This window comes from Cydia fagiglandana, chromosome 25, assembly GCF_963556715.1.
Source record: "Cydia fagiglandana chromosome 25, ilCydFagi1.1, whole genome shotgun sequence".
Lineage (NCBI taxonomy): Eukaryota > Metazoa > Arthropoda > Insecta > Lepidoptera > Tortricidae > Cydia > Cydia fagiglandana.
Genome location: NC_085956.1, coordinates 6,890,774 through 6,904,986, shown reverse-complemented (window position 1 = coordinate 6,904,986; position 14,213 = coordinate 6,890,774). Strand labels below are relative to the sequence as shown.

Below are 14,213 nucleotides of genomic sequence, written 5' to 3'. Positions count from 1 at the left end.
TAATTTTGTTTACGACGGTGTTCGCTTTTTAAGCCTAGATGACATAATATGTTATACTAAATCTGATCCATTATTATCAGATGTTATAAATAACGTGCTAAATGGATGGCCACAAAAGAATAGCGATAAGCGCTTGACACCGTACTACAGCTGCAGACACGAACTATCATTAGAAAACTCATGCTTAGTACGTGGACACAAGGTTGTGATTCCAACAAACTGTCGGAAACAAATAATCTCAGAACTGCATAAGGGTCATTTAGGTAGCACTAAGATGAAGTTAGAAGCGCGGAACCGGTTTTGGTGGCCAGGCATGTCAGCTGATATTGAATGCTTTGTTGCCAGCTGCAGCGTTTGCGCCGGGCTGAGGCCCTCCCCTCCCCGCGCCCCCCTTGCCTGCTGGGAGTACCCTCCCCAGCCTTGGTATCGTGTACATGTTGACATGCTAGGACCTATAAATAACAAACTTTACCTAATAATTGTCGATGCCTACTCTAAATGGGTAGAATGTTATGACATATCTTCGGGGTCGAGTACTCAAGTCGTGATTGAAAAGCTGTGTGATGTTATGTCGAGATTTGGTTTAATTCACACAATATGTTCGGATAACGCGAGTTCTTTTGTTTCCGCTCAGTTTAGGGATTTTTGCAGTTTAAATGGCATAGCACATGTAACATCACCGGCATACAACCCTATAAGTAACGGACAAGCGGAATCATTTGTAAAAATTGTTAAAAATGCTATTAAGGGTATCATTGTATCCGGTTATAAGAAAAGAGATTTGCCGTGTAAGTTAAATGAATTTTTGTTCAATTATAGAAACTCTATTCACAGTACAACAGGAAAATCACCTGCCGAAATTTTATTCGGAGCCAAGTTACGTAGCAGATTAGATTTATTAAAATGTAAACAACCACCTCCTCTTAACGCAACACTCGACGAAGTTGTAAAACAAAAACAGTGCTCGCAGGCTATTAGTTATGGTGGTAACCGTGTGGTGGAGTTCTTAGATAAAGAAATAGTTTTAGTTAAAATTTATAAAGCTCAAAAAACGAGCTGGGTGAAAGGTATTATAGTAAAAAGACTCGGTGCTACTGTATACCTAGTTAGCTTACTCGGTTGCAATACTGTGTTAAAAAAACACTCAAATCAACTTTTAAAATATAAAGGGGAGAACGTTGTGAGTTGGCGCGAAAGAGAGAGTGGTAATAATGCTCAACTTTCACTGAATGAGATGGATATGCCGGCCATCATATTGTCACCAACGTCTTCGGGTTCCAGTCAGCAACTTCAGGCCGAATCCACCTCGACGGTGCATGCACCGGCAGCACCTGACCTTGTCGCCTCCGACAACTGGGCCGACTGCGAAGAGGGTTTGACACTCGCCGCCACCAGTGCCGAGAGTCATGTCGCCCCTGCGAATCCTGCGCTCCCTCAGGACGCCGAGGCACCGCCGCCGCTCCAGGTCGGCGCGGCCCCGCCGCCGCCGCCGCCGGCGCAGAACACTGCGGCGGCTTCTACGGGTCTTTCTGACCGACCATCTCATGAGCCATCAAAACGGCCCCGTAACGTAGTTAATTATAAGAAATATTTTTAGGCTAAGGGTGGAGGGATGTTGTAGCTATAAGTATGTACGCATAGGCTAAGTACCGTTGGCTGCGTCCAACGGCCGACCGATCAGTCGATTACAGGACTTCTATAAGCGAGCACGTTTGTTTATCTTCCTGCCCCCTAACCTCCAAGCTAACATAATCTACAATTAATTTAGGTAGTGTATTTATCTTCCTTCCATCCTTGTACGCATGCACTACATCTGTACCAGTTTATAAATATATACTCACTAGAGAATGTCCCTTGCGTAACGACGTAGATACTCACTAGATAATGTCACCTGCATAACGACATTTAGTAGAGCGCCGCGCAGTAACTGTTGTCGTGACTGTCTCGTGAAGGAGGCGCCCACTGCTGCCAGTTTACGTGACGTCACGGCCGACAGCAGCGACACTGATAACGTGGCTAAAACTCTTTAATACCGGGTCATAAACATAGATACTCACTAGAGAATGTCCCCTGCATAACGACGTTTAGTAGAGCGCCGCGCAGCAACTGTTGTCGTGACTGGCGCGTGAAGGAGGCGCCCACTGCTGCCAGTTTACGTGACGTCACGGCCGACAGCAGCGACACTGATAACGTGGCTAAAACTCTTTAATACCGGGTCATAAACATAGATACTCACTAGAGAATGTCCCCTGCATAACGACGTTTAGTAGAGCGCCGCGCAGCAACTGTTGTCGTGACTGGCGCGTGAAGGAGGCACCCACGGCCGCCAGTTTACGTGACGTCACGGCCGACAGCAGCGACACTGATAAAAAACTGTTTAATACCGGGTCATAAACATAGATACTCACTAGAGAATGTCCCCTGCATAACGATGTTTAGCAGAACGCCGCGCAGTAACTGCTGTCGTGACTGGCGCGTGAAGGAGGCGCCCACTGTTGCCAGTTTACGTGACGTCACGGCCGACAGCAGCGACACTGATAACGTGGCTAAAACTCTTTAATACCGGGTCATAAACATAGATACTCACTAGAGAATGTCCCCTGCATAACGACGTTTAGTAGAGCGCCGCGCAGTAACTGTTGTCGTGACTGGCGCGTGAAGGAGGCACCCACGGCCGCCAGTTTGCGTGACGTCACGGCCGACAGCAGCGCCGCCGCGCGGAACGAGCCGAAAGCTTGTCTGTAAAGTTTATACATAAATTAGTTTGGCCGAACTAGTAACAAAAAAAGTCCGCCGATCGTAAGATCGGGCAGATCGTGAAATTCCTAGGCATATCGTAGAACGTGAAGATTTTCGTCTCGTTCCGTGAGTTGAACGCGAGGCTTCTATTTCTGGACAGCAACGTAACAAACCCATCCCAGCTATCTATTGGTTTAATATGACTAACTTAAGGGGCCCACTGATTAACAGTCCGCCGGACGAGCTGTTAATCAGTGGGCCCCTCTACAGTGGCAAACATATCCATAGGCAAGCCGGGGCTAATTTGGCTTACATATTTCCTTTACAACTCTGCTCAAACGTCCAAAAACAGGCAAGCCGGTGGGAATCGGCTTTTATGGAGCCGCCACTGCTAACTTATCATTCGACGAAGCCGTCTAGACAGAGCAATCGTGCGGGGTGCGAGGGGCGGGTCGCGCGCACCCGAGCTACGTACATCGCCATTGTTAGTAGCTCGGTACTACTTACAGGGCTAACGTGTATTATAGTAACTTTAAAAGTCTGTGACAACCCTACTGTGTACTTATACGGTTGTTGTGCGGTGTTGGTATTTACGCAACCATGAAAGGCGTCGGTCCACTGTTAAGCTGGAAACAAATTATCGGACGCGGCTGACCGACGCGGCTCACAGCCGCGACTTATAGGTATCTAGATAATGAATATACACTGAACTGTGCAAACTATCGGAGGTAAGCCGTGGACGTAACTTTGTGCAGACCTTGAGCCTTCGGACGTCCGACAGAAATCTGGCGCGCTGGATGTTCCTGTCAGCCGAAAACGTCCGCGGACGGTATGCAGTAGTATGCACGGGGTGCGGGACGCGTCACTGCGCCAGAAGGACGCGGATTACGCGAGAGCTTGGACGTGCGTACGGTAAAAATGGAGGAAAGAATTATCGAGTGTGTTCGCAACATGGAATTACTGTATAATCTCAAATTAAAGGATTACAAAAATGCATGTTTCTTCGTCTACAGTTCTTTGTGGACTAAGCGTTGTTGCGCGTCCGCAAGCCACGTCCCGAACACTGTGCACACTTTTATGTCGCGCCCGTCAGCCGCGTCCGATAATTTGTTTCCAGCTTTACTCTTTACACTATGGTATTACAATAATTGTAACACAGACAAAATAACCTCCAGACTGAGCATAGTCGCGCTACCCCCTCTGCCACGCATACGGTAATTTTACTCCATGTTCGAGTCGAAAGTGTCTTTGAACGGACCAATCACGGCACGGGACTTCGCTCACCTCGTCCCGCGCACCCCCGCATTTTTGGCATCATCGGTTGCATGAAATATTTGCTCTAAACTCGGTCTAGAGCAGCGGTCGGCAACCTGCGGCCCGCGGGCCGCATGCGGCTCGTGAACCTGTCACATGCGGCCCGAGTGCCACCTCGGCTATTTTGTATGTAATAGTGACCAACGACAATGTCTCATAAAGTCATAAATATTAACAAAGTACGGCCCGCGTCACCTCCGTTAACTACTATGTGGCCCTTGGCTGCTAAAAGGTTGCCGACCGCTGGTCTGGAGGATTCCTAGTCTATGTATTGTAACTACTTCTGTAACTTTCTATCTGTAGCGGTAAAGCTAAAATAAACTTACTGCAGGCGCGTCTCATCAGGGCATATGCTGGACACCGTAGTCTCGAAATGCTTCAATTTCCTGTTGAACGCGATTCCGTCCTCGCCCGGCGAGAACTGTTCCAACTGAAAAGAAATAGTAATTACTATACAAGTGCGAAAAGTAGGACATTCGCAACGAGTGGCGATGAATTGAAATCGACACGAGTTGCGAATTACCTTTTCACAGGTGTACTGTACAGTCAAAGAATTTAATTTCCGACCCATTTCGTACTTTGTCACAGTGACAAAGTACAAAATGGGTAGTAAATTAAATTCTTTGACTATACATCGTTTTACAGTACATATGGCCCTTTAAATTTTTGACATAGGCACGTATCGTCCTTAATCCCGCCCTTTGGCGATAAAGTAACAACATATATTCAAGGGCTTCATTATACCCCTCCTTCCCTCTTTCTTCCTCTCCCTGTCTCCCACATCTTTCTCTTTCTGTTTATTATAATTAAAGACCAAAACTCACCAATGTCAGAAGCGGAGTGTACTGCCCCAATCTGCAGCAGCTCTTTCAAAGCTGTTTCATCTTCTCTGCTCACATGATACTTCCCTCTCTCTTACTCTTTCTGTCTTCCGCTTCTTTCTCTTTCCGTCTATAATATTGGTAATGATCAAAACTCACCAATGTCAGAAGCGGTGTGTAATGCTTCTCAATCTGTAGCAGCTCTTTCAAAGTCGCCTCATCCCGCTGATATGATACTTCCTTCTCTCTCTTACTCTCCCTGTCTTCCACATCTTTCTCTTTCTGCTTATAATAATTAAAGACCAAAACTCACCAATGTCAGTTGCGGAGTCCTCAATCTGCAGCAGCTCTTTCAAAGCCGCCTCATTCCGCTGACATGATACTTCCTTCTCTCTCCCTCTCCCACTTCTTTCTCTTTCTGTTTAACTTACCAATGTCAGAAGCGGAGTAAACTGCTCCTCAATCTGCAGCAGCTCTTTCAAAGCCGTTTCATCTTCTCCGCTCACATGATACTTCACTTCCTCTCTCTTCCTCTCCTTATCTCCCACATCTTCCTTCTCTTTCTCCTGTTTGGGCTCTTTGTCTGTGAACATGGGAGCTTTAAATTGTTTCGATTATTAATGGGATGATGAGTGAATGATGTTGGGTGATTCTCATTTGTTATATTTTATAAAATAAAATTTATCTAGAATAAAATGGTAATTTTAGATTACTATGTGTTAAATTTTAAAGGCCAAATGAAAATCACCCATAATATGTTATTTTGTGAAATGAAACAGATACGATTGTTAGTTTAGTAAAAAAAAAATAAGGGTAAGAGGCATGAAGGTGGCTCTTTGGCAACGCACGAACATAAAATTCGTTCTGAAACTAACTTAACAAAGGAACCGGCTTAACTACCTTGTAGATTAGGATTAGTTTCATGGAAACCTTACCTACTTTACCCTATTAAAATATCATTTATATTAATAAATAAATATAAATAAATCTTTCGCAGAAATCGCGAAGCGTCTGGTTGACGTAACTGGTGACCGAAGAGCTGGCGGCTACCTCGCACAACGTATCAGCATTGCGATACAGCGGGGAAATGCCGCCAGCATACTTGGTACAATGCCTCAGGGGCCTATTTTAGATTTAAGCTAGTTATTAATTTCGTTTAGTAGTACCACTGTAGATATATTGTATGTAAATAAATGATTTAAAAAATTATTTTGATTTAATATAATAAATCTTCTGGATCTAGCATCAGTCCATATTATTATTAGTAGTTTCAAAAAAAACTTAGTATTTTATTAACTAAGTTTTAAAAGAGATTTTACAAATTGGTTCAATAATGACGGAGTGAAATTAGATGAAATTCAACCTCTTCTTATTATGTTTTGAAATTTCCCCTCCCGTTTTGAATTTTGTTTGTTTTGGCCTTTTGTTGCCTCTGTCTTCATATACACGGTGTAACATGAGGAAACCGAATAATTTTAACCGCGCATTTCTGAGGTCAAAAGAAGGAAAAAATTTAATATAAGTTTAGGTCAATTTCGCTAAAAAAATTTTTTTTTCTTTGTTGGGTTTTTTCATTTTTATGAATGTATTTGTACATAAAAAATAAATGTTATTGGTAAACTTGTCACTTAAATTTCATTTTTAATTTTTTTTTCGTAAAACCTACTTGTTGCAAAGTGTTACTTGTCACTTTTTACCCGACTACGGCAACGCAAAAGGAGGGTTATGATTTTGACCGGTATGTATGTGGGTATGTATGTATGTATGTATGTATGTATGTTCATCTGTTCCCTCATAACTTCTAAAGTACTTATTATAATTACCCGACTACGGCAACGCAAAAGGAGGGTTATGATTTTGACCGGTATGTATGTGGGTATGTATGTATGTATGTATGTACGTTCATCTGTTCCCTCATAACTTCTAAAGTACTTATTATAATTTAACAAACGATGTGTCATTCGAATCGTCTTAATCGTCCGCTGGTTATAGGCTATATGGCGTCACAAAGAAATGAACAATGCGCCCTCTAGAGGTCATAAAGTCACGAACCAAAAAACTAAAATTAAGTAATGATGATGTGTTATACATCATTGCAAAGAGCTCAATTAGCACATTTCAAATATATAAATATTGTTAGCTTTTGCACCCGGCTTTGCTTGCATGCGCCAGATAAAACATAAATTTATCGGTTAGGTGATTCGAACTATGAATCTACAAGCGCTCTGGATTCTATCCGCGTGTTACGCGACTACGGCGATACAAGAAGGTTTTTGCAAAAGAAATTTGTTTGGCTGCTATACATGGTGTTTTTTTAATGTCCTGCAACATTTTATAACGTGAATAGGTATAGAAGTCCTGATCAGCCAAAATGTACGAGTATGAAACGGTCAATTTTTTTACAAGATACGTACGCGTTCCGAAGCCGGGCGCCTTCGGCGCCCTCATACTAAAAGAGTCGGGCGGAGCCCGACGTACGCGTTGCAACGCCGGGCGCCTTCGGCGCCCTCATACTAAAAGTGTCGGGCGTAGCCCGACGTACGCGATCCAAAGCCGGGCGCCTTCGGCGCCCCTATACTAAAAGAGCCCGACAAACGCGTTCCAAAACCGGGCGCCTTCGGCGCCCTCATACTAAAAGTGTCGGGCGTAGCCCGACGTACGCGTTCCAAAGCCGCGCGCCTTCGGCGCCCTCATACTAAAAGAGTCGGGCGGAGCCCGACGTACGCGTTGCAAAGCCGGGCGCCTTCGGCGCCCTCATACTAAAAGTGTCGGGCGTAGCCCGACGTACGCGATCCAAAGCCGGGCGCCTTCGGCGCCCTCATACTAAAAGAGTCGGGCGGAGCCCGACAAACGCGTTCCAAAACCGGGCGCCTTCGGCGCCCTCATAGGCACTAAAGGGCGTAGCCCGATATAGGCGGCGCTCTGCGTGCATTTCTGTACTGAGGACGCCCTCGCAAAAGTAATATAAAGTGACTTCAAAAAGTTAGTAACGAAATCATGACCCCAAAATTAATTAAATAAAAAATAAGTTCAAAAACTAAAACCCGACTACTGCAAATCGCGCTCTAAAAAGTATGAAATATATATAATAGCCGTGGTCGTATGCCACATTACTTTTAAGTTTATAATCGTGGCATACGACCACGGCGATCCTCTGAATCTCTGTAAATATATAAAAAAATCTGTAAATTATATTACGTTGTATTTTTATATAAAAAAATGGTAACATTTATAATATTTCCTGCTTGATAATTTTCGATAAGAATTCTATCTTGTTTCATACTTTTTAGAGCGCGATTTGCAGTAGTCGGGTTTTAGTTTTTGAACTTATTTTTTTGACATCTATCAATAAGGATATTAATACTACGTCCCATAGCACCAACATCACCATCAAAAAGGTCTTTTACACTATGTAACAACAAAAACTTTTTTTTAAATTAAATTATCTTGAAACTAGGCGAATTTCAAAAAAGTTTATAGGTTATTTTTGTCTCTAAATATGATCAGGAATACGCTGTTAAAATTATTGTTTCCTCATGTTACACCGTGTATTATGTATGTCTCTCTGTAAATGTTTTAATGAGGTTGTGCAAAAGAGGATTTGTATATGTATTGTATTACATATTACCTGTAGTATCAGGAATATCAGGCTCCGTAGCTTTTTCGACACCCATTTTTGTATTCAAATTATTAATTATATTTATCAGTCTTATCACTATTTCGGCTCGAATACAGGAAGCTAACAGGTACACCACAATGAACTTAATTATAACTACAATGTCTATACGACCGGATCTCCTTGTTTGACATAATTATCGAAAGTCATAATGTAATGATTGTCAGATTATCATTAGTCATAATTCTGAAACCGTTAACTTTTCAGGATTTTCGTCAGGTTATCCTATAGATAGGTTAGGTTTGTTTTATAGCAAGCCCGAAAAGTTACGCGTTTGAGTAAAACCATATTATGATTTATGACTAACGAAAATGCGGACAAACAAATAATTTATGACTTAAAATTTTATGGGAAACAATATTAGAGACCCGTCTACGTATGATCGCGGTATATAATACTATGGTGAGGGTGGGCATTGTACTTTAAAGTGACAGGTAGCTTTACAGGTAGTAAAAACTAACAGGTACCTACATCTTTATTTGAGTATCGATGGACCTTACATCTTTACAATAAGGTTGACGAAATGTTATAAAGGAGATTATATGTGGCGTTATCTATGAAAAGGGACCTTATTGTCGATGGCACTTACGTCATTATTAACGATGCTCCAATATAAATACAATACCGCGCGACGCTGTGCAGCGTAAGCGCCATCGACAATAAGGTCCCTTTTCATAGATAATGCCTCATATTATCATCTCTTTCTCTCCTGCTACGACTGTGCAAGTGTGAGTGAGATGTAGCGGTGGCGGTAGGTAAGTATTATAGTGTGTTCGGTGGTAACATCATTGTTAAAGTTAGCCGTATACCTGTAAGAGCGGTTGTTGTAATTTGAATCCTTTAGTTTTGGAAATAGAGTCGATATTTGGAAGGATGGTTTTGTCACGGGAACAGGAAAATAATCTTAAGTGTTCTCAAAGGGTCCCTACGGGTCCTTAATCCCTATTAATTACTACTTTCTGACCTTGAAAAGGCTCTCTGTAACCGTAGTTAGTTATGACTACATTGTAAAATATGAAGTGGGTTGTAAACACTATTTTAGAAGCCAAGTGACATACTCGAAAAAAACCGGCCAAGTGCGAATCGGACTCCCGCACGAAGGGTTCCGTACCATTACGCAAGAAAAACCAGGCTTGTTGTATGAGAGCCCCACTTAAATATTTATATTATTTTATTTTTAGTATTTGTTGTTATAGCGGCAACAGAAATACATCATCTGTGAAAATTCCAACTGTCTAGCTATCACAATTCATGAGATACAGCCTGGTGACAGACAGACAGTGGAGTCTAAGCAATAGAGTCCCCTGTTTACCACTTGGGTACGGAACCCTACAATGGCCTATGCTCAACAGTGTAGCATCTTAGCTACAGTCCAAAACGCAGACATATTCGCAGACAAGTGGCCGAATTTACAACATAAATCAGGATGTTTTTAAACTCAACCTATGTAAATTAGTATAGTATCAGGATTTACAAAGTAGTTTTTTTTTACTCTACGAGTACCTATGTAGATTAGTATAGTTTCAGGCCTTTTTTTAATCTCTAGATCCTAGAGATAGTTATGACTATGTATTTAGAGTATGAGTGTTTTGGCATATCTAGAGCTGTAAACTTACACTGGTATTTATTTAAAAAATAAAGTGGGCGAACTGATGATGATAATATAAACTATGTACCTGTAGCTCTGGGGCTCAATTCAGCCAAGGCGCGCGCATCGTCGTCGCCGGGCCGAGGGGAGCGCAGATGGTGGCGGCCCGAGTAGCCGCGCCCGCGCCCCGGGGTCGACATTATGTGCTATATCAAATACAAATAGTTTATTTAAAAAAAAAACATATCGTAAACACTTGTGGCGTCGCACCGCCTCACTAGCCCTTAATTATAATGTTAATATTGGCTGCATTGATTGATTGGTCAGGCGAGGGCGAATGACATATCCCATTCACTCCGCGGAGAGTTCACTCGGGAGTGAACGATTACCATATATAAACTCAGACACCATTCGCTCTAGCCCTCTTTCTGCTCTGCCACCGGATAGTAACCACATAGAACCTATACTCGCTGTATCTGTACCTACGTTAAGATGTAAGTCATCCATGTAATCCGCCTACATAATGCAATACACGATAATCTTCAAGGCTTGTCTTATTACCATCGAAACAACCTGCTAGGATCCTCTCAAGCCAAACACTATTTAAGATACAGGGTATTGGGGATGGGGTGGGAGGAGGCTACCCAAGCTGCCCAGGACAGTCAGTGGAAGAAAAAGATTCGAGCCCTACACCCCAGCAGGGGGTAACAGGATGGAAAGAAGAAGGTACAGGGTCTTTGCGCTAGTTTTCGTCCACTTGACTGTATCATAATTATTTATGCTATTTAAGATATAGGCTCATTGCGCTAGTTTCTGTCCATGCTCTAGTTTTCGTTCACTTGACGGATTAGCAAATAATATATTTCATTTTTAATTTGATACTTATAATTTTTATGTAGATAAACTGTTTAGACATTAAGGATCGTAATAAGTCCAAATTTGTGCAGCAATGTAGGTTTATATTCAAATCAAGTGGACGAAAACTAAAGCTGGAAGAAAATAACTGCCACAACCCTATCAAAGTTTTCAATTGTAGCATGCCCATGTTACAACAACGCTATGAGGCAGCATTTGCTTTTGCGAAAATATAAAGTAAATAAAAAGACTAGAAAATTAAATATGCCATTCAGTTTCCTTAAATGTACTTAGCCTTACTCCAAAGTTAACAGAGTTTAAAAAAACACTGTATAAACATAATAAAATAAACCAAAAAAATTATGAATTATGGTTGAAATATGCATAAATCCAGAAATACAATTATTAGCCATAGTTAATTTGTTAATGACCATCAGGTCATTCTAAAAAAAAATGTTCAGGCTAATTGCCACGACCCATATAGAATGTATGATAAGAGTCGTGGCAATTAGACACAACCACAGACATATTAAGACCACCGGTGGATGGGCAGCAGCGTCCCTCAAATTCGGTGTGCTCGACTGCGTTCGCCAACCCGCCTGCCATTATGGCATTCACCCCCCATCCGGCACGTATGGAGGTTTAAGGGGGAGGCCTATGTTCAGCAGTGGACATCTTATGGCTGAGATGATGATGACAGACATATTCTTAGAACCCTAAAAGACTGGATACGTGAACATTTAGCTATACAGGGGCATAAAATGCTGGGCATGTCCAGATTTTACCTGGACACCCTAAGTTGGCCTAGCCCTAGCAAGCTCACACTCAGTTCTGGACATTTAAGTACTAGGGATCACAAATTTTGTTACATAGGGTAAATATCTAGATTATAGCACCAAACTAACTTGTGTTCATTTTATTTCCATCAAATTAGATATGTTGTACACACACATAGGTTAACATACAACATAAATGATGACTAATAGCAGCACCACATAATATTACTTAAAACCATAAAATATGAGTCACAAACATGATTGTTTTGACGAATGTTCTTTCATAAATAACAACTTGTGAATAAATAGGATTGGCTAATGTCATATGTAAACAATGCGTATGAAATCGCGACATATCAGTATCACATATACGGACGTAAACATGTGATACGATTAGAGAAACACCGCAACTCCGTAATCGGTAATAAGCAGCAGGATGGAACAAAGAAAGCTGCATTTAAGACACGACTTGGGGAAATACGTCTATACAGAATTATAGATTTGAGTGAAGCATCAAATCGCTTACCACAAAATCAAGTAATACGCACAAGAATCAATTAAAATAGTATCCCATTCTTACTATGTTTATTTTAATACGCTCGTAACACACATGTTACACATGTGTGCTGCTTATTTCTCACGTAAATGCAAATATATGCCGGTAAAAACCACGACAGATTTCAAAATTGACCTTTTCTCGCAGCTCTGACACGTTTTATAAATCAAACTCGAACTATAATTTTACCAGCCATCGCTTACTTATATTGTTTTTAAGGTAATTTCTCGTAGTTTTACTCACCAAATAAAGTATTATGAACAAATAATAAGTTATTATTTCCTAGCTGTGTAGTGGAGTTGCAGTTGTCATACGTATCACTGCCATATTGGTAAGACTAGTGACGTCCCGAAACGGTATACGTGGATTTACGATAAAGCCGGTTTAATAAATTGACAACGTATATTTCTGTTTCAATTTATTTACAAAGCGATTAAACAAAAGTTTATAATAAAACGTAATTAAGGCTTGTTAAAAATGTATTATAACTAACGCTTTAATCATTTTATAGTTCGTTTTTTTTAGCATTAGAAAGAACTTGAAAGAAGGTAAGCGATCTTGGCATGTCTTTTAATTGAAAAACACTTTTTAAAAATCAATAATTATCACTTATGAAAGCAGAAGAATATAAATGATCGTATTAGATTCATAATTTGTTACATATTTGCCGTAACTTATTTTTAAAATGTGTTTTTCAATTAAAAGACACATCAAGATTGTTTACCTAATTTCTAATGCTAAAAAAAACGAAGTATAGTAAATAAAAGGTTATTGACCTTACATGAAAACGTCGATAAATACCGGTTTTTGACAACTTATGTCACCGGATCTTGGGCCGATCGAAAAATGACATTTCAGTCATTTCAGGGGGTGAAGTGGAGGGGTGTAAAACTACGGGCGGAAGTGTAGCTGGAAAAACGATTTTCCGCTATAGTATTACTTATTTTAACCAAAATGCAAAAAGCTTTAAAAGAACTGTATTAATTAAACCAAAGAATTTATTTATTACCGTAATTTGTGTTTATTCGTTAGTATAAAAGAAGTATAGCCGTTGCGGCTAAATTGTGGTGTTATTATTGATATTTTTATTTTACGCGCTTACATAAAACGGTATTATTTTTTAGTACATTTATAATTTATTGATTAAATAATTTAACCCACCGTTCTACTAGTAGGAAGTCACGAAAACCGTAAAAAAATTTCTACATTTTTTTAAATAAAAAATGTCTGATGGCCACGGAGAACCCAATCAGCATCGGAAAGAAAGTGTTTCTGCGGCGAATGTGGCCAGCGATAGTCCTGTAACAGACCCCGGGCAAGTGCGAGGGGGCTCCACTGTAGAAGGGGCTGCTGGGAAGTTTGAAGGACCCAGGGTCAAGTCTGGAGCCCTAAAAAAATCTGCAAGATATAGAAGTAGATCGTTGTCGGCATCGTCGGCAGATTCGTACAGTTCTACGTCATATACCGGTGAGTTTAAAAAAACTTACTGTTGTTTTTGTAGTGTTGGCAGGAATTCAAATTATTTTAATTGCTTGCTGTGTTGTTGAACTTTTTATTTTGAAGCTCTAGTCTATTTATAATTTTTATAAATGAAGATTAATGTTAACAGAAGTTTTGATTAAGCTGGTGCATTACAGGGATATATTTCTGAAAACTAATAAATCAGGAGTCTTAATTCTTATGTACAGTAACTAGTTTAATAGGAAAATAGAAGATAGTACATCATATTTATAATGCTGTATCCTCATATTTCGTTTTCATTCTAAATGCAAGAATTATTTATATGTATATCTATAGTTATTACAATTTCTGACGGTTACATGGGCATTTCAATAAAATAATTTTATCTTATAAAGTATAGTTTCTCCTGAATCATATTCAAAGTATA

At 40.6% G+C, this 14,213-nt stretch overlaps 2 protein-coding genes across 3 annotated transcripts in view; one reads left to right on the top strand and one right to left on the bottom strand.

The window, feature by feature from the left end:
* LOC134677012 (uncharacterized) overlaps positions 1-12,661 on the bottom strand; it is a 28,371-nt gene extending 15,710 nt beyond the window's left edge. The window contains exons 1-5 of one of the 2 annotated variants that reach the window (XM_063535418.1): positions 12,569-12,661; positions 10,227-10,344; positions 5,306-5,472; positions 4,380-4,483; positions 2,588-2,739 (exon numbers count right to left, since the gene is read on the bottom strand). In XM_063535418.1, coding sequence (XP_063391488.1) covers positions 2,588-2,739; positions 4,380-4,483; positions 5,306-5,472; positions 10,227-10,338 — 535 coding nt within the window. In that variant the 5' untranslated portion in view covers positions 10,339-10,344; positions 12,569-12,661. The remainder of the gene's footprint in view (positions 1-2,587; positions 2,740-4,379; positions 4,484-5,305; positions 5,473-10,226; positions 10,345-12,568) is intronic. The other variant, XM_063535419.1, reaches the window with a different exon arrangement.
* Positions 12,662-13,176: 515 nt separating this feature from the next.
* The window catches only part of LOC134677053 (adenosylhomocysteinase-like 1), a 41,736-nt gene continuing 40,699 nt past the window's right edge, over positions 13,177-14,213 (top strand). Inside the window, exon 1 of the mRNA XM_063535488.1 lies at positions 13,177-13,792. Within this exon, the coding sequence (XP_063391558.1) occupies positions 13,549-13,792 (244 nt within the window). The 5' untranslated portion in view covers positions 13,177-13,548. The remainder of the gene's footprint in view (positions 13,793-14,213) is intronic.